This window comes from Vespula vulgaris, chromosome 16 (assembly GCF_905475345.1).
Source record: "Vespula vulgaris chromosome 16, iyVesVulg1.1, whole genome shotgun sequence".
In the NCBI taxonomy this organism is placed as follows: domain Eukaryota; kingdom Metazoa; phylum Arthropoda; class Insecta; order Hymenoptera; family Vespidae; genus Vespula; species Vespula vulgaris.
This window is the reverse complement of record NC_066601.1, coordinates 4,660,885-4,685,000: the sequence shown is the minus strand read 5'-3', so window position 1 is coordinate 4,685,000 and position 24,116 is coordinate 4,660,885. Positions and strand designations below refer to the sequence as shown.

Genomic DNA, 24,116 nt, shown 5'->3' with positions numbered 1-24,116 from the left:
AACGAAAACAAATTTAACCGAGACTCGTAACGAGCGATTCGTTGATTGTTGAAATCTTTCTACGGTAAAAATATCTCGAATAACGAGACATATTGCCAAGTCAAAGAGAAGGTTTCGTCAAGTTCGCCTTCGTTTAACCGCCCACTTGTTATCGAGAGTTCCTGATTAAGGTCAATGTAAAGACACGAACGAGATGGGAACGTAATGCGTTCGATGACGGAAGAAAAGGGAGTTTTACGTAGAAATCCTTGGCTCGTACTCGTAAAAAAGCACTGCGTACGTATAACAGATAAATTGATTTTTCGCGCACGAGGTGACCGAGCGACCGGTTTGGGGGCAACGAGGGAATATCGATTTGTTATTTTTAGGGGCGGTTCAATCTGCGGACCCCACCTATGGTTACTTCTGCCTTCAAAAATTCAATATTAGCGGAGCATCCATTTTTTTAAAATGATTCCATCGTATATATAATGTATTTTGTTTCTTGGGAGCACGATCAAATCGCTAATAGCGATTAAAAGAAAAAGAGCTCGCTGTAGGCGTCTTTAAAAACAATAGTTTATTTATTATTCGTTTAATCGACGAACGTAACTAGTTTTCTTTTATTGTTCCTTCTTTTTTTGTTGTTTTTTTCTTAGACATGCGTATTCATAGTCTAAACGAAGTAATAAATAAGTTTTAAATAATTGCATTGGAATGACTTAAAATAAAGTGTGATAGTAGAGAGATTGAGTTGCGTGACTCATTCGTGATAAGATATCTGCGAACTAGGGTACAGGCCTTTATCGAATGCAAATGAATAATATCTTAAAGTTTCAAATTAAAATATCTATTATACGTGTATTTGACTAGGGCCCGTAGTCTTACAATCTAACAAAAAAGCGATATACTACCTTCGGTAAAAATTACTCGCGTAGACACCTATATGGATATATTTTACAAGGCACTTATTGTCGAATTTATTTAAAACTATCAGTAAATTGTCTCGTAAGAAATAATAACGTCTCTTAAATAAATGATATCGCAATAATTATTGTCGATACCGTAAGTCACAATGATAATTAAAACAACCTGTCGTATAATTAACAACTATAAATAAACGCATTAAAAAATTCTTCTTTCGACGAATTTTCCTCGCTATCGAGCATCGTCGGTAATTATTACGACAATGTGTACAAGCCGTTAGAATACTTAAGCCCTTCAACGACTTCGATTTTTGCGGGATCTGGGTTACAGAAATGTCGCAACAAAATATTATTAAATCCACAATCGCTCAAGTTTTCTTGTCCGAATACATTTTGTTGAATCTTCGCCGCATCCTCGGTTTCTATTCGTTCTACGAGTGTAGGGTGGAAATTTTTGTTTTTTTTTTCTTTTTTATAATAATGTCGATACATTAAACTCGATTTATAACGGAGCTACTTACCTAGACCGTGTTTTGCAGCTGAAAACGACGTGGTCGTTGTTAAATGAGCACAACTAACCGAAAACTCCTCTAATTGACTCGATTTCATCATATCGCAAAGAGAAGGTAATATGTGAGGTAAAAGAGGACCCTTCAATTCCAAAGAATGAAATCTATCCTTATCCACTCTAACTATGCTTTCTTTAACCTTTATGGAAAAAAAAAAAAACGGATACTTGACATGTAATATTTAAGAATGTAAAAAAAAAGATTAAAAGTAATTGATACCTTCAATGGTTTTAGAGTAGCTCCATGAAACGCCGTAGGTGCTAGCAGAGTCGGGGGAACACCAGCTAATGCACCGGTTGTCGTTATGGCTGACTTACAATTAATCAACAAATTGAATAAAGCTTGTGCTTCTACACCTTTGACAAAAACGAGCGACTGTTTCATACTATCCATTTCGCTTTCCTTCTCTAAAATCATTCTCGCCTATGACGATGAACACGTTAGAGAAAATGAAGGTCCAATATACGTCATAATGTGACATGTACCTGAGAACTATTAATTTTTCGAATCTCAGAATTTTCTACGCCAAGGCTTTGCAACCATTTATCTTGCGCTTCGTCTTCTTCTTCATTAGGGATCAAGACTGAAGAATTAGAGTCCAAAGTTTCACACCCAGAATCGGTCGGATCCGATGGCCTTTTATAGTCTATCTTTAATGGCATAGTATACTCGATCTCTAAAAACGATTATCGCGCATGAACGATTCTATTATGTCTAAATGTAAATTATGTTTATAAATTTGTATACCTTCTTGTTTTAAAGCCTGTCGGAAACCACGCGTTGTAGGTGTTAACAAGGCATGCATTTCGGACAGACCGCATATTCCAGCAGCACGAAAGAGAACGGTGAAATTATTCGTACAGACATAAAAATAAGGACACTGCCGTGCACGCAACAAATGAAAAAGTGATCTGAAACTATCGCACCATTCTCTGTATAAAGCGTCTCTTATCAGTTGATTGTTTGCTATCGCAGAATTGCTTCCTAGACTTGCACTCACTTTGCCAGCAGAGCGAGGGAATAACTCTAACCATGGTAATGACGGATGTTGCCATACCAAGCAACATTGGTGAAATCTAGTAAAAAAGTTTTGAATAATTGAATGGCATAAAAATGGAACGTGGTGTGAAGCTTTTGTAACAAAGAAAAGCTCACCTTGCATTTGGACTAGTGTCCAAAGTAGTCTCCTTTTGTCCAATATCTAAGCACCTTACAAAACTGGTAGTACCAGAAGCTTCTTCGCTCGTTTTCAATTTACTGTTCCATGGAAACGGCTTTGGAGACATAAATCTCATTTTAGTTTTCAACGTCCAATCGATGGGTACATACTTTTCACCTTTTGGAACTTCTATCTCCGACACGCATGCATTATTTTCTAGCTGGGCTAGGACGCTGGTAAAATTCAAAGAACTAGCTGGCGTGGTATTCTCAACTGTTTTTTGTCTCTTAACGCTAATATTTAACAACTCGTACAAAGTATTGTCATTGCTGTTTTCTAGATCTGTCAGCGTCGTATTCTTTTCCACTTTGTTCGCGTCGTCTTTCGCAAAAGGATTCTTACGTTTTAGGGACGTTTGTTGTTTTAAATTAAAATTATCGTTATCAGAGGAATTACTTAAGAGCGATGATCCTTTATCGGTATTACGTACTCTATTCATACGTGCTTGCAAAGCACGTTTTTTCACTTGTAAACGATGCAGCTGCATCACTTGATCGGGAAGTTTCCATTCTAACGCGTTTGAACTTTCCACATTCTCCATTGGTAAATTTGGTTATCTGTGTCATGCTATTATACAAAGAAAATATTTTGTTACACACTTATCCAAGATAAATTATAAATGGAATTTGAAATCGAATGTTTAGATTGTGAGGTTAAGTTAAATACAGGAAACTTAATACACATGTTGGAGACGTATGTACGTGGAATAGTAAAGGTAGATTATATTATTATTACGTACCAATTAATTAAAAGATTCGTCAGTAGGATGATGATTGCTTCTAAATCCTGTTGTAAGATATTACTACGTATGTTCCAGACGCCAAAGAAAGACCTCACGGACAGCTGATATCGCGGACATATTGTCTTGTGATAAGCATGCGCAATGGACGTCAAAGCTTTCGCGACGCGCTTGTAGCGCATCGTAGACTATCGAAAGAAAAAAATCGATACTAATCGCGCGCGTTCATTCAATTATCCACCGTGTAAGTACAAGATGAAGCAAAAATAACATATATATAAGCGCATTTAATTTATCCATTAAAACTCAAATTGAACAATGCGATAAATAGTAAGTTCAATTAATTAAGAAAAATACTACTAAATAAATGGGAATGGACTTTTTGCTTTGTTATTACTATCGCGTTAAAGAAAAAAAAGAAACGTTAATATTATTTCACTTACATTGTATATGTTTCATAACCGTTCGATTTTCATAACTCAATTTCTGCATGAAACGTCTGGAGGCACATATTAGGATTTGGTATGGCTTCAATTATGAGAAGAAATTTATGCGATTGTACGATTACGCGCACGATAGGCGGATGAACGAAACGGATAGCAAAAAGCTTTATGTTCGCGAATGGCATTACTTCCTGAACTCGCACATAATATGTCATTTATCACTGTAGATCGTAAATCTTGATTGGCCGAGTTAAAAACGTTTGTATGTACTTTTCATTAAAGTGAAATGTTCGATGTACCATCGGATCTTCGCTAATTGTGTGAGAATTAGCGTGGACGAGTACCGAGCTATAAAACATTCGCTCCGAGCACTTACTTCTCTCGACTAACGTTGAACAATGTCGAAAAGTTGAAAATTCTATCGGAGAGCTAATTCAAAGGACGTGGAAAACGTAGTAACATTCGACGATGGTTTATTTTTTCTTTTCTTTTTTATTTCGAAACATCGATTTTCGAGACGTCTAAAACGTCCCCAGCGCTTATATCAATGACAAAATGATCGTTTAATTATTATCGACAATTTGTGTATTTAAGCATGATTAAAAAGGACCAAGCATGATCGCACGATCCCTTTTTTGGCGGCGAGTTTTCTCTCCCTCCCACGAGAGCTATATAGCTTATCATCGCTTATCGCGATCTTCTCATTGATTTTTGGCGATTTGCAAATCTACGTCGAAACGCGTACACTGACAAACATCCATTGATCTAAGATTCCTCGTTCGGCGCGTGGGAGTAGGAAAAGGAAGATAGGAAGAGCCTTTCTTATTCTTACTTTCTCTCTCTCTCTCTCTCTCTCTCTCTCTCTCCTCTCTCGCTCTCTCTTTCTCTCACATTCTTCGCGTTTCCTCGCTCCTTCTTGTTTTTTTTCTTTTACATCATACAAATATGCACACATACATACATATACACACACACACACATACGCGCGCGCGCGCACGCATACTCCTCGTGCTCGAACGACACTTTCGCGTATTTTTCGCCCTTTCGAGAAACCTCTTTTTGGCACACAATCATCCGGTACTCAGCAACTTTGCAGTGAACAGGAAGGGATGCCTTCTTCACCGTGGCCAGAGTACTGGTATGAAGAGAAACATCGACAGAATATGCGACAAGCTGCTAGTGTATCCCGGAGCTCTTCCACCGGCATTGCTTGCACCGGAACTCTGAGCGGCTTCTGCTAAACCTGAAAGATGATAAATTTCGTCTGTAACTATTTCTTCGTCTTTGATAATAATAAAAAATTAAATAATCGTCGCTCTTTCTTGACAAACCAAGTGTGAGTATTATCTTCGTGCATTTAAATGTAAAATACGTTATACGAATATACGATAGAATTAAATGTAGGATAAAAATAGGACGATATCGACAGTGACATCGCGTAATCCACTCACCGCCTATGATAGACACGTGGTCCTTCCCACGAGACGTTCTGTCAAAGCCGATTTTGATCTCTGTAACAGTCGAGGGATAAGCGTTATGTCGATATATCGACTACGTGCTTGTGCTAGGCGTAAGAAGACGATTTTCGTTCTTTTTAATGGCCCTCGTGAACTTTTCGACGAGTAAATATGTACGTACATTGAAAACCGCTATCGTTATAAAAACTAACAGCCGCTGTCCTTCGAACAATTTTAATTACTTATCTCGATTTTACGAAGATAACGTCTCTCATTACTTTACGTTTTCCGAATTCTTTTAGAGTCACTCGATGAAAGATTCTTTGACGTTCCAATCCTTTTATCTAACATACCGTACAATCTTAAGGTACCATCGGCCCGGCCAAGACTGTTGGTAGAGATGCATTTGTAGCTGCCCACATCCTGTTCCGTGAATCCTTTGATCGCCAACTCCATTAGGACTTTATAACCCGATCGTTCCTCGCGAACGCTGTACTTCGGTCTGTATTAGAACGAACAATGGATTACTACGCTAAAGCTCCATTAAAATGATTCTCTAACGAAGACTGATGAAGCAAAATAATTAACAAAGAATAATCTAAAGTGCGTTTAATAAAGCCAAGGAAAAAGAAAAGGAAGATTTACTTTTTCCTACGTCGGATCGAAGTGACAAGAAAGTAATAGACGGTCTCACCCCTCTAGCAGCATCTCATCGTTCGTCCCACGATGATTTTTCACCCAATAATTAATCGTGTTTGGGAAAGCCTCGACGTAACACTTCAATGTTACCTCGGTGCCCAAAGGTGCGCCTAGTAGCTGATTGGGTACCGTCACGGTGGGTGCGACTAAGAAAATTAGATAAATACGATTAAATAATATCATGCGCGTAGCCGTATTCGTTTCTTGTTTAATTTCGACGATCCACCTAGACTGTATCGGTTTACCTCTTGAATCATAAATATCACGAGGTAAGATTATCCGACGATTATTATGCCAATCGAGATTTTATCTCGTAAATATGCATGATCCGTTCGAAAGGAGTACCGTAGGTAGATACACATCCATTTACAGATAGAGAAGTTACTAACGCGAAACGTAAATCCAAAGAGATAAGATAGAAGACATGCGATGGACGTTAATACGCTTTTGACTGTGTCAAACTCGAATTTTCCCAGGGTACAAGTATTCTCTCTCACCGGGTAGGTTTGAGAACTTTCCGAATAATTCGCATCGTTCATCGTTGTTCCACGCGCCGCAACGATATTACATATGTGTATATATATATATATATATGTGTGTGTGTGTGATATAATACACGAGTGCACAGAATATTTAGGAAATGTCCACGAGAAAGTAACATGATCGTTTCGATATTTGATTTATGTACCGTCCACATTTAATACAACAAGAATATAATTCAGAGAGGAACTTGTGTTGTTGTTACGCGTTCGATCGAAACCAATAAATAATTTTTTTTCTATGGTTTATCCTTTTTCTAACGAAAAAATATTTCTGAAAAAAAAATTTTATAAAAATATTTCAGGTACGTCGATAACTCGTGTCAATGAATACGTTAAAACGATTATCGAATTCTTTATACGAATATATTAAATGTCTAATATTCATGACTTTCAAAGACTGAGTATTTAGAATTATGATCTCCGATTCCGTTCAAATGGCACGAGTTGGGGTTGAAATTAATCATGTAAGATATCAAAAGTACTATCAGGTTATACGAAGTTTGAAGATGTTCGTTTGTATTTCCATAAACTAAAGATGGAGCTTATTTCGGCGCTAGGAGTGCACTCCAATTCCATGTTTAATTCACTAGTAATATCAAAGAGATAAAGGTAAAGGGGTGGAGGGAAAGAGGGCGGGCGAGAGAGAGAGAGAGAGAGAGAGAGGAGACGTTCTATATTTTCTTCTAATCATACTCGAAGCAACCAATTTAATTACGCACATTGCTATTTCTCGTCGCAGTACCTTAATGGGAAACAAAACTGGCTCTGGAAACGAAGGACCGCACAGGTAAAAGGGAAATATATAGAAATGAATACGCGAAAGAGAAACGTAGAGGCAAAGAAAGAGAAAGAGAGAGAATTATTGTGTTCTCGGAACAGTCGTTTCGAAGTCCGCATTGAAGCGACTCGCCGACGCAATCGATTTACTTCCTCGTCCGTTTTAAACCCTCCGAAATCAGCTTCTCTATCAAATTTTGCGAGTTCACGAAAGATCCCGTTGACGAGATACGCATGGTTTCATATTCATAATGTTTTTAGCAAAAGAAAAAAAAAAACAATCAATTTCTATCTCCTTCGTTAACTCCAATGGTTTTCGTTAGATATTTTCATACAAATTAACATACAAGGTGTCGTTGAAACGACTTTGTAAAAGGGTAGAAAAATTCAACGAAATACGTGGAATACTGATCGTAATAAAGGGAAGCAAAGATCCAACGGTAGGTATCTCGAAAGCTTAACTCGTTGCATTGATGATATTATCGATCGAGAAAGTATAGAATATTTAAAAAGGATTTTCACGAAACCAATGTGAGAAAGTCGATCGTAACCGAGGAAATGAAACAACCTTGGGAGAGATAGTAAGTACGTAAGACGACTTCCTACTAAACTTGACGAACCCATAAACCGTGTTTCTCCGTCGCAAACTTAGTTATCCAGGGTAATATCTAAAATTTCAGGGTGAAGTCGCAAACAAACCGTTCTTGTTTTCTCGTACTCTGGAGAACAGTAACCGGAGGAGAACAAATCGATTTCTCTTTCTTTCTCTCTATCTTACGATTGTAGTTTCTCCGTTTATCTCCTGGAAAACAGAAAAGAACGAAGATAAAGATATGTACTTTGTTAAAGCACATATTAGTATTATCAGCGAATGTTCTCCGTAGTTGGAGAAACTTCTCTTCGCGCGACAAAGTCCCGTTATATCTTTTTGCGATCGGAACAATGAACCGGAAGTATCGCAATTATGAAAATGACAGTAGCGTAATTAATAGCTGAGCTTTGTACCTAACAGCGGAAGCCCGCATACGATGGGATTAATTCAACGTCAAAGTTTAACGTTGAAGAGAGACACACACAGAGAGAGAGAGAGAGAGAGAGAGAGAGAGAGAAATTTCAAAGGCAGCATTAGAGGAAAAAAGATGGAAAAGAAAAGGAAAGAATTGCAAGTGATCGATAAAGAGATCGCAGGATAAAGGGTAAGAGGGAGGAAAGGGGTGGGATTGAGTTTGGTCGAAGTCGACGGTCAGCGTCTTCCACCTTTCGACGCGTCGTCTCCGCAGTGCCAGGTCGTTACGTCACACACAAATATACACAGAAACACCCACGCAATCCAAACACAAAGCAACGATTGTAGGAGGACGATTCGTTCTTCTCGTACGTAGGTAAGTACATACATAGGCTTGTAGGTACATACGTCCGTAAGTAGAAAGTTCGCGGTAGAAAAGAGAGGTCACGATCGGAAATCAGAGAGAAGAAAGGAACGGGAACTTACAATTCACGGCGAGCGTCACTCGCTTGCTAACGGCCGGCGGCACGTCGTTGCTGGCGATGCAGAGATACACCCCCATTTGTCGTCTCTCGACGCGATGGAATTGCAGGAGGGAACCGTTGTAGTTCTCGTGCTTCTCGAAAGTGCTTCCACCTGCGCGCACGTAAGAAAACGTTACTGTCGCGTCGTATTTCCTACCTTTCGTCTTTAATACCAGTCCCTTCTCTACCATTCCAAAACCAACCCCTTATTCTCATCTTTTACCATTTCTTCCTTCTTCTTTTCCTTCCTCGTTCGTGTTCCTACCTTTGCATCGATCGAGCGTAACCCCTTTTTTCTCTTACTCTCTTCGAACTCTCTATCACCGATAAGATAGAGATACATTTGACTAGTCACGTAACTTGTTACTACTCGGAGTATCTCGGTTACTAGTCGAAAGATCGAATAGATTTAGAGAAATCGCTTGGAACCTTCCGACGATCTGTTCTTTTTTTTTCCTTTCCTTTCATTTTAATGTCACGTAAGCCTTCGAGCTGCATACGCGCGATTCATTTTTTATTGCTCTCTTGATTAAAGCTTCATAATCGATAAAGAATTTAATTCAAGGACGTTCGAGCGCATAGGTCGATTTCATTTAACGATAACCGGAGTCATCGAGAGATAGATAGTTAAAATGACGTACGACTTCTCTCGCTGTCGTATGTTCTGAATATTTTTTCGTTACGGTATAAGATATTACGAGCTTCAAAGACCGCCAAGATGAAGCGGGATAAAGGCCTCGAGGCATCTCGTTGTAATTGGCCCAACTTTCAACTTCCCCATGGAACGTAGATATAAACGTTCTCTCGGTAATGTAAGAGACTCGACCGGATACGTTAGCCGCGAAACGGAATACGTTAACGCGTTGAGCGACTAAAGTACACGACGGTAACTATATCGGTGAGCGATCGCACGATTATGCCGTTTTTGTATTAATTCTTTTCGCGTTAAGTGCCTCTATGTGCGTTGATCAATTAGCGAGAAACGGAGGAACGAGTAGAAAAAATGGTGAAAAATATCGATAAATCGGCTTTGATCTTCGGCGCTCGTGCGTTTTCGAAATTCGACGATAACGCGCGTTAAAAGAGGAATTAATAACGATAAAGCGTCGTGGCATCGATTCGCACCGATTTAACGTCGCATCGACGCGAATACGGAAATGATTGCAGTAAATGTAGCCATTTCGATATACCTCGTTGAACCGATGAAAAATTCAATCTGTTTGCAAGCTATCATTATCCGATTTTGCTCTCATTAAGGCTGAATGCATACGAAATTAGACGGAAACGTTTACGCGTGAAAAAAGGAAGTGTTGCGATCTGTCGAGAGCAACAAAAACGTGTGACGCCATGATGAAATTTTTATCCGTAGTAAAACCTAATGATTCTTGTACGGTTCGAACCTTTTTTCGTACACACGTATTTAGAAACATAGAAAAGAGTGCGAACGCATTGAAAAGGAATCTTCCTCGATAACTAACAGAACTGGTTCGATACAGCAAATCTGAAGTTTCGAAAAGCTAAAAAGTAAAGTCGAAGACGAAGACGAAGAAGAAGGAGCAGGAAGCAGAGTACCAGGAGCAAAACTAAACGCGCAAACACTAGAAGCGAAAGAAGAAGAGACGAGAAAGATATATGCTTAATTCACTACTTAGGCAGCTCTAACGAGTTCGCTAAGTGAGCGAGCGCTAACGAGTTTGCCGAGCTCGTAAGAAAGACGGTGTAGGGTAGAGGAGAAGCTTACTCGCGCGCGCGCGCGCAAAACTTAGGCGCGAGAGGGAGACAGAGTAGATAGAGAGGGAGAGAAGGAGAGTGAATAAGGAGGCATCGTTGGTTTTGCCATCTGTGGTTTCATCCTTTGAAAGGAAAACGTTGATAAGGCCGTACTGAAAAATACTTTAGCTGCAAGAAAAGAGAGGGATTGGGGAGAGAGAGAGAGAGAGAGACAGAAAGACGGGTTAAGGGAAAACTACGTCGGCCAAAGTTTTGCCAACTCGAGCAACTATCTTCGTAGCAACTATCGTTGCGTTCGCCTATGTATGTGCACCTTCTTCTTTGCGTCTTATTGTTACACGTTTTAGCTCGTACACACCAACACACGAGCTAGTTCTACTTTTCAAGACACAGCCCGAAGCCGCGGTAGACGTTCGTACACACTGGGCTACAAGTACCATCAAGAGGATTCTCTCCCTTCTGTTTCTCCTTCGAACGGCGTACTACCACACGCTTGAACATCATCCAGCACCTTCCCCCTTCTATTCTCCTTCCACGTAAGCCCACCAACCAACCGTCTTCGAAGAGAGAGTTCAAGAAGTGGAACTTGATTCAACGACCTTCCTCGTTATACCCACTCCTCTCTGTTCTTACATCCAATCTGTGTACTCACGTTCGAAAATGCTCTGCCTCTCGACTTTGCACCTACCTGACTCGCGAGTCTTTCTTGGCACTGGAACATCGCGCAAAGAAGACCCGTCGATAACCGACCGTTGATTCTCCTCCGACGTTCCTCTTTCACTCTTTTTCCCTCGGTACTTCAATTCTTGTAAATTCTTTTCGCGCTTACGACGATGAGAGTTAGACGCACCGAGCGTGTGCGTCTGGGAATGGAAGACGAAGAATTTTCCTCGCTCTTCGACGTCCTACGCCGGGAAACGTTTTCCTTCCTTTCTAATTACGCTCCTCTAATACTTGAAAATGCGTAGCAATAGGCTTCGTTCCAGCGGATTTTCCATCTCTCCTCGCGAAAGATTTACGATCGTTCGTCTTCGAGAATCCCACGCAAAGGTGGAAGAACGATATAAAGGAATCGAGATAATTTTCGGAAAGTTCCCCTAGTTTTGCCAGGAAGCACAAAGTATCTACCTAAGGCGATAAAAAGTTGAAACGACGTACGTCCGTGGTTTTGCGTTTATCGCGGCAAGTACGGAGTTTATATCGGCTGTTCAACGCAGACGTTCTCCCTTTCCGAGCAGTCCAGAACTCGAAGCATGGCGAGCGATATAAATGTTCAATGAACGACGATAAATCGTTACGAGTTACGTTGATGGAAGCGATAATGGCTACATTTTTTCTCCTAGCATTTCTTTCGAAAAGAAAAATATTGGCTTACGACAAATTTTGCGCCGTTAGATTTTTTGTTCCAATAATAAAACGTTTACTTAACGAACGATCGGGCAACGAAAGAGCCGACAAATTCTGCAACATTTCGAAGAAATTCTTTTCTTTCTCTAACCGTTACTTAAAACGAACAGGTAAAAAAGAAAAGAATACAGAAAGGAAAGAATGGAAGAGATATCGTTCGTGCGAAACTTCTCAAGCCGATCCCTTATCAAAATCGTAAAACGTCTTATCGTAACGCAAATCGCTCCGAGACGATCCACGTATCTTCAATTTACGCGATACACTGACACGAGCGAGCATTCGTCGTTGACTTTTCCGACGGTGTCACATTCAAGTGCAATTGAATTATTCAAAACTGTTCTTAACTAAGCGAGACGAGGCGTCGAGTAAAGTTTTTGATTATTCGGAAAGGCCATTATTCGAATGTAAGCTATTCTTGAAAGAAAACTGTTTTCGCTTCTAATTTACATACGTCCCGCGTGCCACATTTCACGGCGCTAATTAGCTTCTCTCTCCATTTCCTTTTTCTCTTTTTTTCAGTCGCTATGAACTTACGCTCATACAGAAATAAGCGCGCACATTTCTCCACTTCGTATAAACAAGTATCATCCAATTATCCAATTTGTCTGATAGAAAAAAAGGAAGGTGTACGTATGTACGTAGCTGTTAGAAAGAAAGAAACAGGTACTTTCGGGTTGAAGGCAACGTTTTCGCGATGGGTCAGCGAGACGTAATAAAATGTCGAGAAATAAAGAAGGTGACCACCCGACTGGTGCTGCATCGTTATATTTCCAGACGCAAACTCTCCTTCGTACTTTTCTTTTTTCTTTCTTTCCTTATTTTTCTCTCCCTCCTCTACTTTTATTTATCCTCGTTACACTTTGTTGCCGCACGAGCGAACGAGCGAGCCTGTTTCGAATTCGTTCGAACGAATATATCGCGATGAACGAGCTAAAAAAATAATTAACGAGCGTTACCGAAGCGTTACCGTAGTATTATCGAGGTATTGACCGAACCATATTGGAACGACGAAACTCGGTCAGATTTGTTGATATTTTTAATTACTTCACAAAAGCTTGTTTTCCTTGTTCAGTTGTTTACTTCTTTCCCCATTTCTTTCCACCTTTCTTATTCCATCCATTTTGCCGTTCCGGAAAGGAGGCGGCGCATCTCGCGGAAAAAATAATTCGACAGGTGACAGTCAATCGACTCGGGAAAACAATTTTTATATTCGACGAACGACTCTCGATCGAGCTTTGAGATAGAATGCGTTTTGTTTTCTTTTTTTCTGATTAAAGGAAGAGAGAAGAAACATCGGGAGAAGAAAAACGAACGGATCCCGTGCTTCGATCGATAGATGCTTATGCAACGATGTTCACACAGAAGAATACGTTATCGACATTGAACCGGTATACTTGGTAAAGCCAAGCGTTAGATGAAAGGGATTCTCCGCAACGACTGGAGAGGGAAAGATTATAGAACTCAAAGTCGCTGACTCGATCTTGAAAAGACTCGTACGGAATGCATGCGATGCGTGAAAGCGTATTCCTTACACACCTGCTTCCCATCGATTCTCTCGAGGCCTATCGACTAATTAGCCTATTAATATCGCTGGATCCTTGCACGAACGCTTAATATTTTGGCTACCCGGACGGTTCTTTACGGTGCCTACGCGAGCCAGAATCTTCTTTCATGTACGGTTAAAAATGTTATAATAATAAAGCTCGGTGTTTGGACGCGTTCCGTTACTCTCCTTTTTTCTTTTTTCTTTTTCTACGTGAACAAGAAAAAATAGAAAAAAGTGAGAAGAATGTTCCAAGGGACATTATTGCTTCTCATTGCAACTACCGAGAAAGCGTATATTCTTCCTCGAAATAGGTTCTCGACTACTAAAAACATTCACGATGCATTCCTGAAGCCGCGAAAACTTTTCAAAGAAATATGTATTATAGTTGTAAATAAACGGCTATCGAACGTGAGCATAAAGGCAGCTCCGAATATCCGCCTGTAAAGAGTTGCCTTTCTCGATGAAACTCGATTTACGTCAAAGTCTCGATATCGAGGAAATATGGAAAATAGCTGGGGGAAAAGAGGCGAGTCTTTGTTAATGCGAGCTACGTTCGATGTAAAAAAATGTTCTGCTTTCAGAATATGAATAAAATATCTGATAACAAGTTCATTGTTGATGACTGATATCCACTAAATATTACGTGTCCGATGTAGTTATATCGAATCAAAAAGCGAGAGATTTCTTTTTTTAAAGCTAATCAATAAGCTCGAACCTCGAAAAGTTTTAAGTATTTGAGTGTTATATCGTTTTTAAATTAATTCTATTGCATTCCTACACGATACATATCTATCGTATTTTCCTTAATTACTGCACGAGCTACGATCTCTATCGACCACGTTAAACTTTTCTAAACCAAATAAACGATTATCGCCTCTTCGTACGAATAAAAATTAAATATCCGAACGAAGCGCATCGGCGAGAGCGCAACTACCTAATATATCGAAAATTCGATATCGAAGAAGCACGGCGTACGGACGTGCAAAAGAGGAGAAAGAAATCACGAGAGAGCGAGAGAGCGAGAGAGCGAGAGAGAGAGAGAAAGAGAGAGAGCTTTAATATGAACGAGAATAAATACGTCGTCGCGCTTTGTGCTCGTGCTAGGGAAGAGATCTACGCGTTGAGCACAGAGAAAGCATGCGATCGTTACGAAATAAAGGAAATAAACGTAAGAATAGAGTAGAAACGTTGGAACGAGAGACGAGAAATAAAGGAGAAGTAAGACGATGGTCTGGACCACGAGAGGAAAAGACGGTTTCGCAAAGGCGGTAAGGCGGTAAGCCAAGGCAAACAAAATTAAACCTTCGCCTCGTTTCTGCGACTCTCTTGTGACACGAAGAAGAAAAGCAAGAAGGACGAGAAAAAGGAGAAAGAAAAAAAGGCCCGGTTGAGTCACGAGAAAATATTCTCGAGGTTTATAGTGTCATTATATACCGGTAGAAGAGGCCCTTATGAAAATGGTGTCGCCGTCCTCTCGTCGCCATGACACTCTTGGAGTTGGTCGGCCGGTCGCTCTGCAGCTCAAGGTCGCGTTGTCACCCTCCGAAACTGCTAGATCCGCCGTGGTCTCACCTCCGTATACTATGTCCGGTGGAACTGTAATAAAGAGAAGAATTATTTTTTAATAACTCGTAGGGAGGAAGAGGGACGAGCAAAAAGCTTATATGCGAAAGCAATATTTTTCGTGGACCCTCTTCTTTTTCTTTTATTTTTTCTTGCCTTCCTTCTTTTTCCTCCGTCTCCCTCTGTCTCTCTTTCTCTCTTTGTTTCTGTTTTTCCTTCGTTTTCTTCTCGTTGTTACATGCCGTAATTTACCCACGCGAAGAACACGCGGGGTCAGTGTCTACTGCCCGAGATGATTGATTACACAAAATGTAGGACGTTAACCGAACTTACGGGCCGGGAAGCGTCCGATCGATTTTTGTTCGCGAAAAATGAATTAACGATGGCTGGCTATTTCCGAAATAGCTTCGTCACGCTCTCTCCGTATCGCTATCATAATGATAGTATCTTCAAAAAGTTCTTGTATATCTTTTCATTATTTATCTGTTGGGGCGAAACCATGAGCCGGAAAAATGAGAGGTACTTTAATAAAGTTTTGAGAGTAGGTAAGGACGAGAGAGAAAGAGAGAGAGAGAGCGAAAGTAAACCCTTACAAGCCGTCGGCTTTCGAGAAGGAACTTCGTAATGAGATAGTCGTTAATATGTAGTCTGGTATAATTAGACTCGATTCAGGTTCGTCGGAGATAAAGATGAAGTGGAGAGGCAAGAGTTAATGGCTAAGACGAGCCCAGATCGTAATAATTATCACCGTTGACCATGATCGTTGGTTTAACGTAATGTAAGAAGATCGAGAAAGCGCAGAACATCTTGGCTAAGTCACACGATGAATACTCATCTGTTCTAATTCGATGTTCTGTTCTATTTCGACTAATAACGTCGATCTAACGCAACGACCAACTAAACGTGGATATACATCGTTCTTTTGCGTTGATGCAAAAAGAGAAAATAAAGTAATATACTACTTTTTATCCTTTGCATAACAAAAAGTACATCCACCATCTACCATCCACCATCCGACCAGTAGATTCACGCGAATGAAAAGAATCGAGCTTAAAATTCAGGAAATTTACACTGGCCCTAACCTCGAGGTCGTGACAGCGATCGATCAAGTTCCCGTAAAGAAAAGAGATAATCAATTGGCTGTAGAAAAAAGCAGAGCCATTAATCATAACGATATTTTATAGAGAAGTCATTTCTCCGCGACACAGCTTTTTCGCGATAATAAGGTATTGAGAAAAGTAGGTGCATTATTTCGCGTCTGATTCTCAATCATATCTGTGTACGTCGTCATAAAAGCTAATGGAACTTGCAATGGTAAGTTCGCTTCGCGCATTATCATCCAATAACCGATTTTCTGAGAGAATCGAATCCGCTTTTTATCTCTCTTTCACAGTCGTATCAATTACGTCGAATTTTTTCATAATAAACTTTATAACGGTATATTTATAAATCTAGTAGAAATCATCATGAAAAATTAGAGAATGTTGAAAAATGATGAGCGCACGACTCGCACATCTCATTCACGCATATTCATGCATAACGAACGATTATGTGAACTCGGTGAAGAGTAGAATCTCTCGTTGGAGGGTACAGGGCGTTGGGACGTCGTAAGAAAAATATTTCTCCGTCGTTTCTTCCGAGAAAAATATAATATTTCCTCGTCCCAGGTGGCAATAAAAGGAAATAATTTACCGAGAGAAGTCGGCCTACGTATGCGCTCGTCTTGCTCGAATGCAACGTTCTTGGAAAGAAAAAAGAAATAGAAAGGAATGAAAAAAAGAGAGAGAGAGAGAAAGAGAGAAGAAATTCTGTCGATCGCATTTATTAAATTCTCAGCCGAGAAATCACCGTTCTCTCGACGAAGAAATTATTTTCCCCTCTCTTGAAAACGACGACCGTTCTGAAATTCACGATGATTTGCTCTGTCACCGGCGTCGATTTGAGTCGACTCAACGAACCGTTCCGAGTCGAAGGAAAATTAATATCCCGATATATTTATTCGTGTACGAGATTATTTCCATTCGAGATAGACTCGTCGTCCCGCTCTTCTGAATTCGAGCTATTACTTATGGGTCATGAATAAGTATTAAGTATGACCTTCGATATTTTAAAAAGTAAAACGTTATACGTGTACGATCTTTTTTCACTTTAGATGATTACGTACTTCGAGTGCGAGACATTCCTATCATTATTCGTTCGAGTTATCCATCGATATGAAATTATACGAATTTTACAATTACGTCGTTGTTAGAAAACTTTGTCCAACTATCGGCGATGGCTCATTCCACGGAGCAATAATCAACAGAAATGATATCCATTAAAAGGAGTTAACCGCCTATAAATCAACGTCGCCAATAGTAAGCCATTATCCGTGTGAAAGCCAAGTAACGATTTCATACCACTGCCGAACAAATTACGCTCATATTCGCGGTAGAAAAATTGATCGTCGAATTACCATACCATTTCTCGCTCCATGTAAGGTTTATACGTAAGCGTTAAAGTTACCGCAAAGTTTGCACGCGATCGCTTAAATTCTTCACACTTTCGCGTTGCGCGAAGGAAACGTTTCTTTACTCTATCGTTAGAGCACTTATTTTAACGTTATATAAAGATCGTACGAACGTGGGTTATAAATTAGCCAAGAAAGAGGGGGAGGGGGAGGGGGAGAGAGAGAGAGAAAGAAAGAGATTTAGATCTCTCATGGAGGGCAAATTTAAACGGTCACGTAACTTTGGATACGTAACGAGATTGGTGAGCCGTGAATTGCGACTTTCTTATCAACATGGATTCGTAATTGCAAAGAAAAATATTAAAAGGAAAGAAGAGCTTTTTGATAAAGAAGTAAGTAGTCCTTTGTGAGTGAAAGGCTCGAAATGTCAGAAAGAGTTTACGGTGATCATACCGCGTCGGCGAGCGCAAATGTTTGCTCAACGTAAAGGACTTAAAAGAGCGAGAGAAGGCGCGGATGACGAGCGACTTCGCAGAAAGCTCCGCTTACCAAATCCGACTGGTTCAAAAAGTTACGGATTAAGGAAATAGGAAAAGAAACGATCGATTGGTATCCAAAAGAGAAACTTGGACCGAGCTTTTCAGATTTGATAAAAAAAACTAGTGAAATCCTCTTTTCCCGACAAGAGAAACGTATATACAGATAGTGTATGGTAGGTAGGTTTTATTTTTTGCTTTCATTAAGCTAGAGATGGAAATTTTATCCGCGCTATATCGTCAAACAAAAATTTTACGATGATAGAAAAGAAAAAAAAAAAAAGAAAATACACTGGAAAAACGAAAAGGAAAAACAAGGAAAGAGAAAATAATAGTGGATGAAAGGATCTCACCGAGTATGTCGACGCAACCCAACTCGGATTTCATCGGACTGGTGTTGATCTGGCACATGTAGCAATCCCTGTCGGACTCCTTCAACTGACGAATGTGCAAGCGCCACGTGCCGTTGACGACTTCCTCCGTAGCTTGGCTACTTCCTGTCACACCGAAGGCGCCGGACGTAGCACCGGAGCCGGGATTACTGCCGGTCTCGTAGGAGACCGAGATACGCGCATTGTGCGTCACCGTTCTCGTGTGGACCGTCAGAACCGTCTGGTCGGAGGCTCGCAACCATGCGACCTGTAAAATTCAATCGGGTTTCTCTGATTCCGAAACGAATTAGCTGTTCCTCCAATTTCGTCGTGCTTTCTTCGATCGTGACATAAATAACTATTCCTTTCGTTCGTCGAATGCGTAACCCTTACATGTTATAAATTCAAATATTCGCTGAAAAATTGTTGCTAACCACCTGCTACTTTCATTTTAACGTATACCTCGGGATAGTCTCTATTTCGTTATACACGTAATTTATTTTCTTCTCATTTTCGTACATAGAGAGTGACGCTACGTGGTATACCGTGCTCGTCGAAATGTTGTAGAATGCATTGCATTTCATGAATTCCTCTCTCTCTCTCTCTCTCTCTCTCTCACTCTCCTCCCCTCTTTTTCATAGGCGTGTATATGCAGTACGCGCGCGCGTCCATGCTTTGCCTTTTGGACTATGGTGCGTTGCATCGCGCGTTGCGGTAAATAGTAAACTGCAGTATGCCGGTATTATATTATATTACAATGAGAAATTTTAAGCGACGGTATTACGTTCGTACGACACATTGTACAGTCGCTACGTTGTAATGTTCCCGTGCGTACGAGATCCGTGGGTTACCGTAAGTGGCTAATGTGAAGTCGCGTAATGTATATTCAAAAGAATGAAATAATGAGTTAAAAAGGCAAACTCGCAGCTAGTATTCTTGAGCACGTTTATGAGAATAAAGAAAAAATAAATGAAAGAAGCACGTATACTCGTGACCGATTATTATTATCTTCACTTTTCTCTCCATTTCTCGAAACGATCGAGTCTTCTACGTATCGGGTTCTTTCAAATTGAAAGATTATCGAAAGAAAGAATTTAATCGTGTTGTCATCGATTCGACGATACGAGAGCTTGCTTAAGTGAAAAGTTAGAGATCGGTAATACGTTTAAAATAAATTCGATTACCATTCAGCTCGATTTAAATAATTGAAACCTATATAGGTTCCGCGTATTTACGTACTTTTGATAGGAGGAAAGAAAAGCGTGACGATTTCCTGAACGGAACGTCGCAACCGAATGTATTTTTTCGTGCAAATAAATACGGAATTTTTGATCGCGTTAAATAATGGTAGCGTATAATTGTTAACCTACTTTCGCGAATATACTTTTCGCGGTCGTGCACCGTGCCCTGTTCCTTTTAATCGTAGAGCTCATGTAAAATGCGGTTGGCAAACTTTTGTATGAATCTTCCCAAGACTGACAGACAACCGCCATCGCTTTCACGAACATCACGGCAGTCTCTTAATTAACGTTTTATCGTTACCTTCGCGATCGCCAAGCAAGTAGAGGAGGAGGACGAGGATGAGGGTATCTCATTTATTTCAGCTAACGTAAAAGTTGGCCGACGGTGATACATCTAGGACAGTAATAATCTGCCAAACTCGATTTTCGGAGCACCGTTCGCGTCTCGTCTCGAAAATGACTCTGTATTGTCCCTTCGCGATTTCACGATACCGGTAGGAACTAGAATTTAGATTAAAGTTGCGAAACGAAATAATTTGGAACGAAAGGAAACATCGATCGAAACGTTTATGGAGTCTATTTAATCGACTTCGCGGTGATTACTCGAAATAAAACACGTTAAGCTCTCTCGAGAGCGGAGAAAACGAAGAACTCGATTCCTATGCAGATCTCTATATCAATTCGCGAGGAGCAAAGGCACATATGGTCGAAGCATCGATGTCGAATTTTCCTTGTAACTCTTGCTCGAGTGTACGAGCTCGCACGAATCCACGAACGATATTAAACTTGGTAATAACATTTCCTCTACCACAATGCCGCAGTTCTATTATTATATCGTTATCGTTACGTATCGTAACGGAGCACGACATTACGAGGTAATAGCGTAGCGAGATAACCGAGTTGTGTAATATGAAAAAGCCATACAAAATTATCTCGAACGCAACGTAACAGAAACGTAGCTTTCTCCTTTCGTAGCTTCGTACTTCGATCGATGACTACACGCGGATCTCCCACAGAAGACGTACATTTGTTAAAATATTGATACATGGAAGGAAGACATTTCGACGATAGCGCGATCGTCAGATTGCTATGACTCGATGTGCCACGAAATCAAGATAGAATCTCTCATCTTTGACGTCGTTGCATTTCCACCGGCTGAAGAGTGCGCGAAAGGAACATAAATATCAAAAGATGTACCTATATGGAAATGCAACCTAGGTGTATACGTAAATGCGAATTGAAAAATATTACAATTTCTCGATAATAATTCGTATATCGTTACAACGTACGGGTCTGCACGGAGTCCGTCCGAAAAAGGGGAAAAGATAGGTGGTACCGGTACCACGAATCGCCTAACAAATTAAAATTTCAATAATTGATTGAAATTAACGTAAGCCGGCTGAGTAATCCACACAGGCACACAGACATAATCACACGCGAGCGCGCGCTCATAATCGGCGCATCATTTTGAATGAATCACTTCGGTTTAAATCAAATCAATTAGCAATTAGCGAATTTCCGTAGTGCTCGGCGGTAAATCTTTTTATACCTCGATAATATTCCACGAATTAGCCGAGTTTCGATCAAATTGGAAACTCGAAGCTCTAGCTTTATGGATAGAAGCGATCGATGCGGATAGAAACGCCGCGGGGACCAGAACGCAAGACTTTGCTCTCGACTTTGGCTTCGCATCTATTACGAATTCCCTGGTCGAAGGTGAAATATTCTGCATTCCGGAATCAACGTTAACGCGATCGCGATAATGCGAGTGTAAACAATCTGTCGTTCGAAATCTTAAGGAACTCTTATCATGAAAAATAAAAACAATCTCACCGGGACATTCTTGGATGGCGAGGAAAATGAAAATAAAATATTTTCCCAATGGATAGCGTACTATTTTATGCGGGCGATCTATCATCGGCATGCTAAACGTCTCCGTATTAAACGCGTGACGGCTTAGGCGCCTCGTCACGATGCTCGAAAACTCGATGAATGGGGTAGGAAAGCTCTCGGCTTTTGCCAGACCTACGAGGGTCATAGTTTCGATCCAGGAAGCGGCATCGTGCTTGCGCCTGCTTTTACGCGCCTTTACTCATTGTGTCCTGCGGCTGCTCGCGACGGAATTAGAATTTAAAATAGAGAGCGTATCGGGTTGGAAGGCTTTATCGTAACGGGGCTTCCGGAAACTATTCGAAAGCTTTCACTGGTACCCCTGGCTTATCTTAATCCCAAGCAGCCCTCTCCGATGCTATAGTTGCTACTTCTACCTTCTAGCTTCCTTACTCGAGAGCGAGAACTTCTTTCCATGAGCCGAATATTTCATCTAGCCGGATATTTTACGACCTGGAATCTGTCGCTATGATCTCTCTCTCTCTCTCTCCCGCTACTCTTCTAAAATTCGCTTGGCCCTCATCCATAGTTGCTCTCTTTTCTTTGCTTTTCTCGATTATCCTATTTTTCTTCCTCGATTTTGTTCCTTTTTTATCTCTTTCTTTCATCCTCCTTTCCGCGGAACAAGTAGATCTTAATCGAAAGGATCGTCGTTAACGGCGCGACGTTGTTTTAAGAAAATAAAAGAAAGTTCAATTTCTCGCTTCGACGGTCACGTTACATTTGGTACTAAATAATACGGAATACGTCAGATATAATGTTGAAACACCAACGGAAAATTGCTCCGCACTGGAAATAATTCGAGTCAAGCGCTATCGCTCGAAACCGAAAAAAAAACTTTGTTAAGTATAAAATATATATATATATAACGTTTGAAGCGTTCATTCACACTCGCGAACGTCAAACCGCAAAGGGTTAAAACCGTAGCGAGCCAGCGCGATTCGTTTTACTTTTGAGCGAGCTACTTGCGGCCACGTAAACGCGATATGAAGACTAAGTGGTAGAACGCTGCTGGTGCTAGAGAATGAGAATGAGTGAGAGAAAGAGGGGGGGAGAGAGAGAGAGAGAGAGACAGACAAGATAGACAGGTCGTTGAAGGAATTCGCGGCGAGATTTTTCACTTGCCCCAATTCAATTTTTCTGCCAAGAGGAGAAGATGAATTTTCATACCAACGGTGATATACTCGGCGTTTCACAATTATTTATATCCAAATATCGACGGAATAATCAAATAAAATTATCTACTTGTCACTTTGACGTAATACATGCTAATTCACTTAGGCAGAAATATCTTTTTCAAATTGAACTCTAACAGAAACAAATCAATGAAATTTTCGACTTCTTATTTTTCTGTCAAACGAATAAAATTATCTTTTTATAGGTCAAATATAATAAAAAATTATCTTACAAGATTGATGTATTATAAATAATCGAGGTTAAATTATAAAGAAATAAAGATAGAGGATCGAAATGTTCTAAGAAAATATTGTTTTCACGACATTTGTAATTTTCATATATTCCTTCTCCCCCGCTATTATCTATCATCTTTCTCTCTTCCTCTGTTTTTCTCTTATTTTCAGGAGATGAAGGAGCGTACGTCTCGAGCAAAATTCTTTTCATGAACTTTCGAACGCTTCGGCAGATATTAAAACTCACAAACGGTCGAGTCTTCCTTATGCGAAACTACTTTGAACTATTACATTTGGCGGGACATTATCGATTCGAAAGGAGTATTTGGATTCTGCTGAATCGTAGATATATAGGATAAATCGATAGGTATGTATTCCTCGGCGTCATTTAGATCGTTTACCTTGAACTTTCCGATGTTTCGAACGCTGCAGGAGAAAACTACTTCTCGACCGACCGCAGCGGTTTGATTTCCAACGGGGGCGACGATGATCGGTCCGATATTTAGGCTTAACGATTCTGAAACAGAAATAAGGTCGTAAGAAATTCGATGAAACATAGTTATTGTCCGCGTTACTTCAACTCGACGCTCATCGATAAACGATTAACGTTTTTCTCGTTACCATCGAACAAACGTTACCTTCTTTGCCAGACCGAGGTGGATATTTTTTCAGAAAAAATAAATATTATTTCGCCGGATACAGTTGGTAATTAACGTGTATTACCGAGACCAATGAAACTGTAATTTTATTCACTACTTGGAAAATTATAGCGGCGCAAAGCTAAGGGGAACATCGGAAAATAAATTATTCATACTAGAGGTCGAGAGATAATTAGGTTTACATTAGAAAGTAAATTTTCAATGGCCGGATTCGGAAGGCTTAAGCGCGCACTATTTTAAGAGTATCGTACGTTTTAGAAAGTATAATGAAAATGACGGTGGTTACGTGTTAATTACGTTTACCTCTTTCGAGTATCTGGGAATGTAAACACATCGTTCTATGGATGATAAGAAAAGAAAGAAAACATTACGTACGAGAATGAAATAATTATTTGCGAACGTTAACGTTATCTCTTCGCGAGCCAAAAGCTTCT

The 24,116-nt window shown here is 40.2% G+C and overlaps 2 protein-coding genes and 1 long non-coding RNA gene across 4 annotated transcripts in view; 1 reads left to right on the top strand and 2 right to left on the bottom strand.

The window, feature by feature from the left end:
- The window catches only part of LOC127069746 (uncharacterized), a 2,556-nt gene extending 1,508 nt beyond the window's left edge, over window positions 1-1,048 (top strand). Inside the window, exons 1-2 of the long non-coding RNA XR_007783705.1 lie at window positions 1-276; window positions 369-1,048. The exon at window positions 1-276 is cut by the window's left edge and continues 1,508 nt beyond it. This is a non-coding gene — a long non-coding RNA (uncharacterized LOC127069746). The remainder of the gene's footprint in view (window positions 277-368) is intronic.
- On the bottom strand, window positions 543-3,581 carry LOC127069731 (protein downstream neighbor of son homolog). Its single transcript, XM_051007119.1, has 7 exons — window positions 3,433-3,581; window positions 2,630-3,260; window positions 2,222-2,550; window positions 1,960-2,150; window positions 1,694-1,897; window positions 1,427-1,613; window positions 543-1,336 (listed from the first exon to the last, which is right to left on the bottom strand). Exons 2-7 carry the CDS (start codon window positions 3,232-3,234, stop codon window positions 1,161-1,163), a joined length of 1,692 nt encoding a protein of 563 aa, XP_050863076.1. The 5' UTR covers window positions 3,235-3,260; window positions 3,433-3,581; the 3' UTR covers window positions 543-1,160.
- Window positions 3,582-4,347: 766 nt separating this feature from the next.
- The window catches only part of LOC127069737 (lachesin-like), a 52,002-nt gene continuing 32,233 nt past the window's right edge, over window positions 4,348-24,116 (bottom strand). The window contains exons 2-9 of one of the 2 annotated variants that reach the window (XM_051007153.1): window positions 23,425-23,540; window positions 18,466-18,751; window positions 14,999-15,160; window positions 8,843-8,992; window positions 6,027-6,177; window positions 5,686-5,834; window positions 5,327-5,386; window positions 4,348-5,118 (exon numbers count right to left, since the gene is read on the bottom strand). In XM_051007153.1, the coding sequence (XP_050863110.1) occupies window positions 4,994-5,118; window positions 5,327-5,386; window positions 5,686-5,834; window positions 6,027-6,177; window positions 8,843-8,992; window positions 14,999-15,160; window positions 18,466-18,751; window positions 23,425-23,540 (1,199 nt within the window). In that variant the 3' untranslated portion in view covers window positions 4,348-4,993. The remainder of the gene's footprint in view (window positions 5,119-5,326; window positions 5,387-5,685; window positions 5,835-6,026; window positions 6,178-8,842; window positions 8,993-14,998; window positions 15,161-18,465; window positions 18,752-23,424; window positions 23,541-24,116) is intronic. The other variant, XM_051007154.1, reaches the window with a different exon arrangement.

Bases quoted from the DNA above. Each gene is read 5' to 3' on its own strand.
- LOC127069731 (XM_051007119.1), bottom strand. From the start codon at position 3,234: ATGGAGAATGTGGAAAGTTCAAACGCGTTAGAATGGAAACTTCCCGAT. The intron at 2,551-2,629 runs GTGAGCTTTTCT...CTTTTTTACTAG, and splicing joins GACACTAGTCCAAATGCAAG to ATTTCACCAATGTTGCTTGG. The intron at 2,151-2,221 runs GTATACAAATTT...AATCGTTTTTAG, and splicing joins ACAGGCTTTAAAACAAGAAG to AGATCGAGTATACTATGCCA.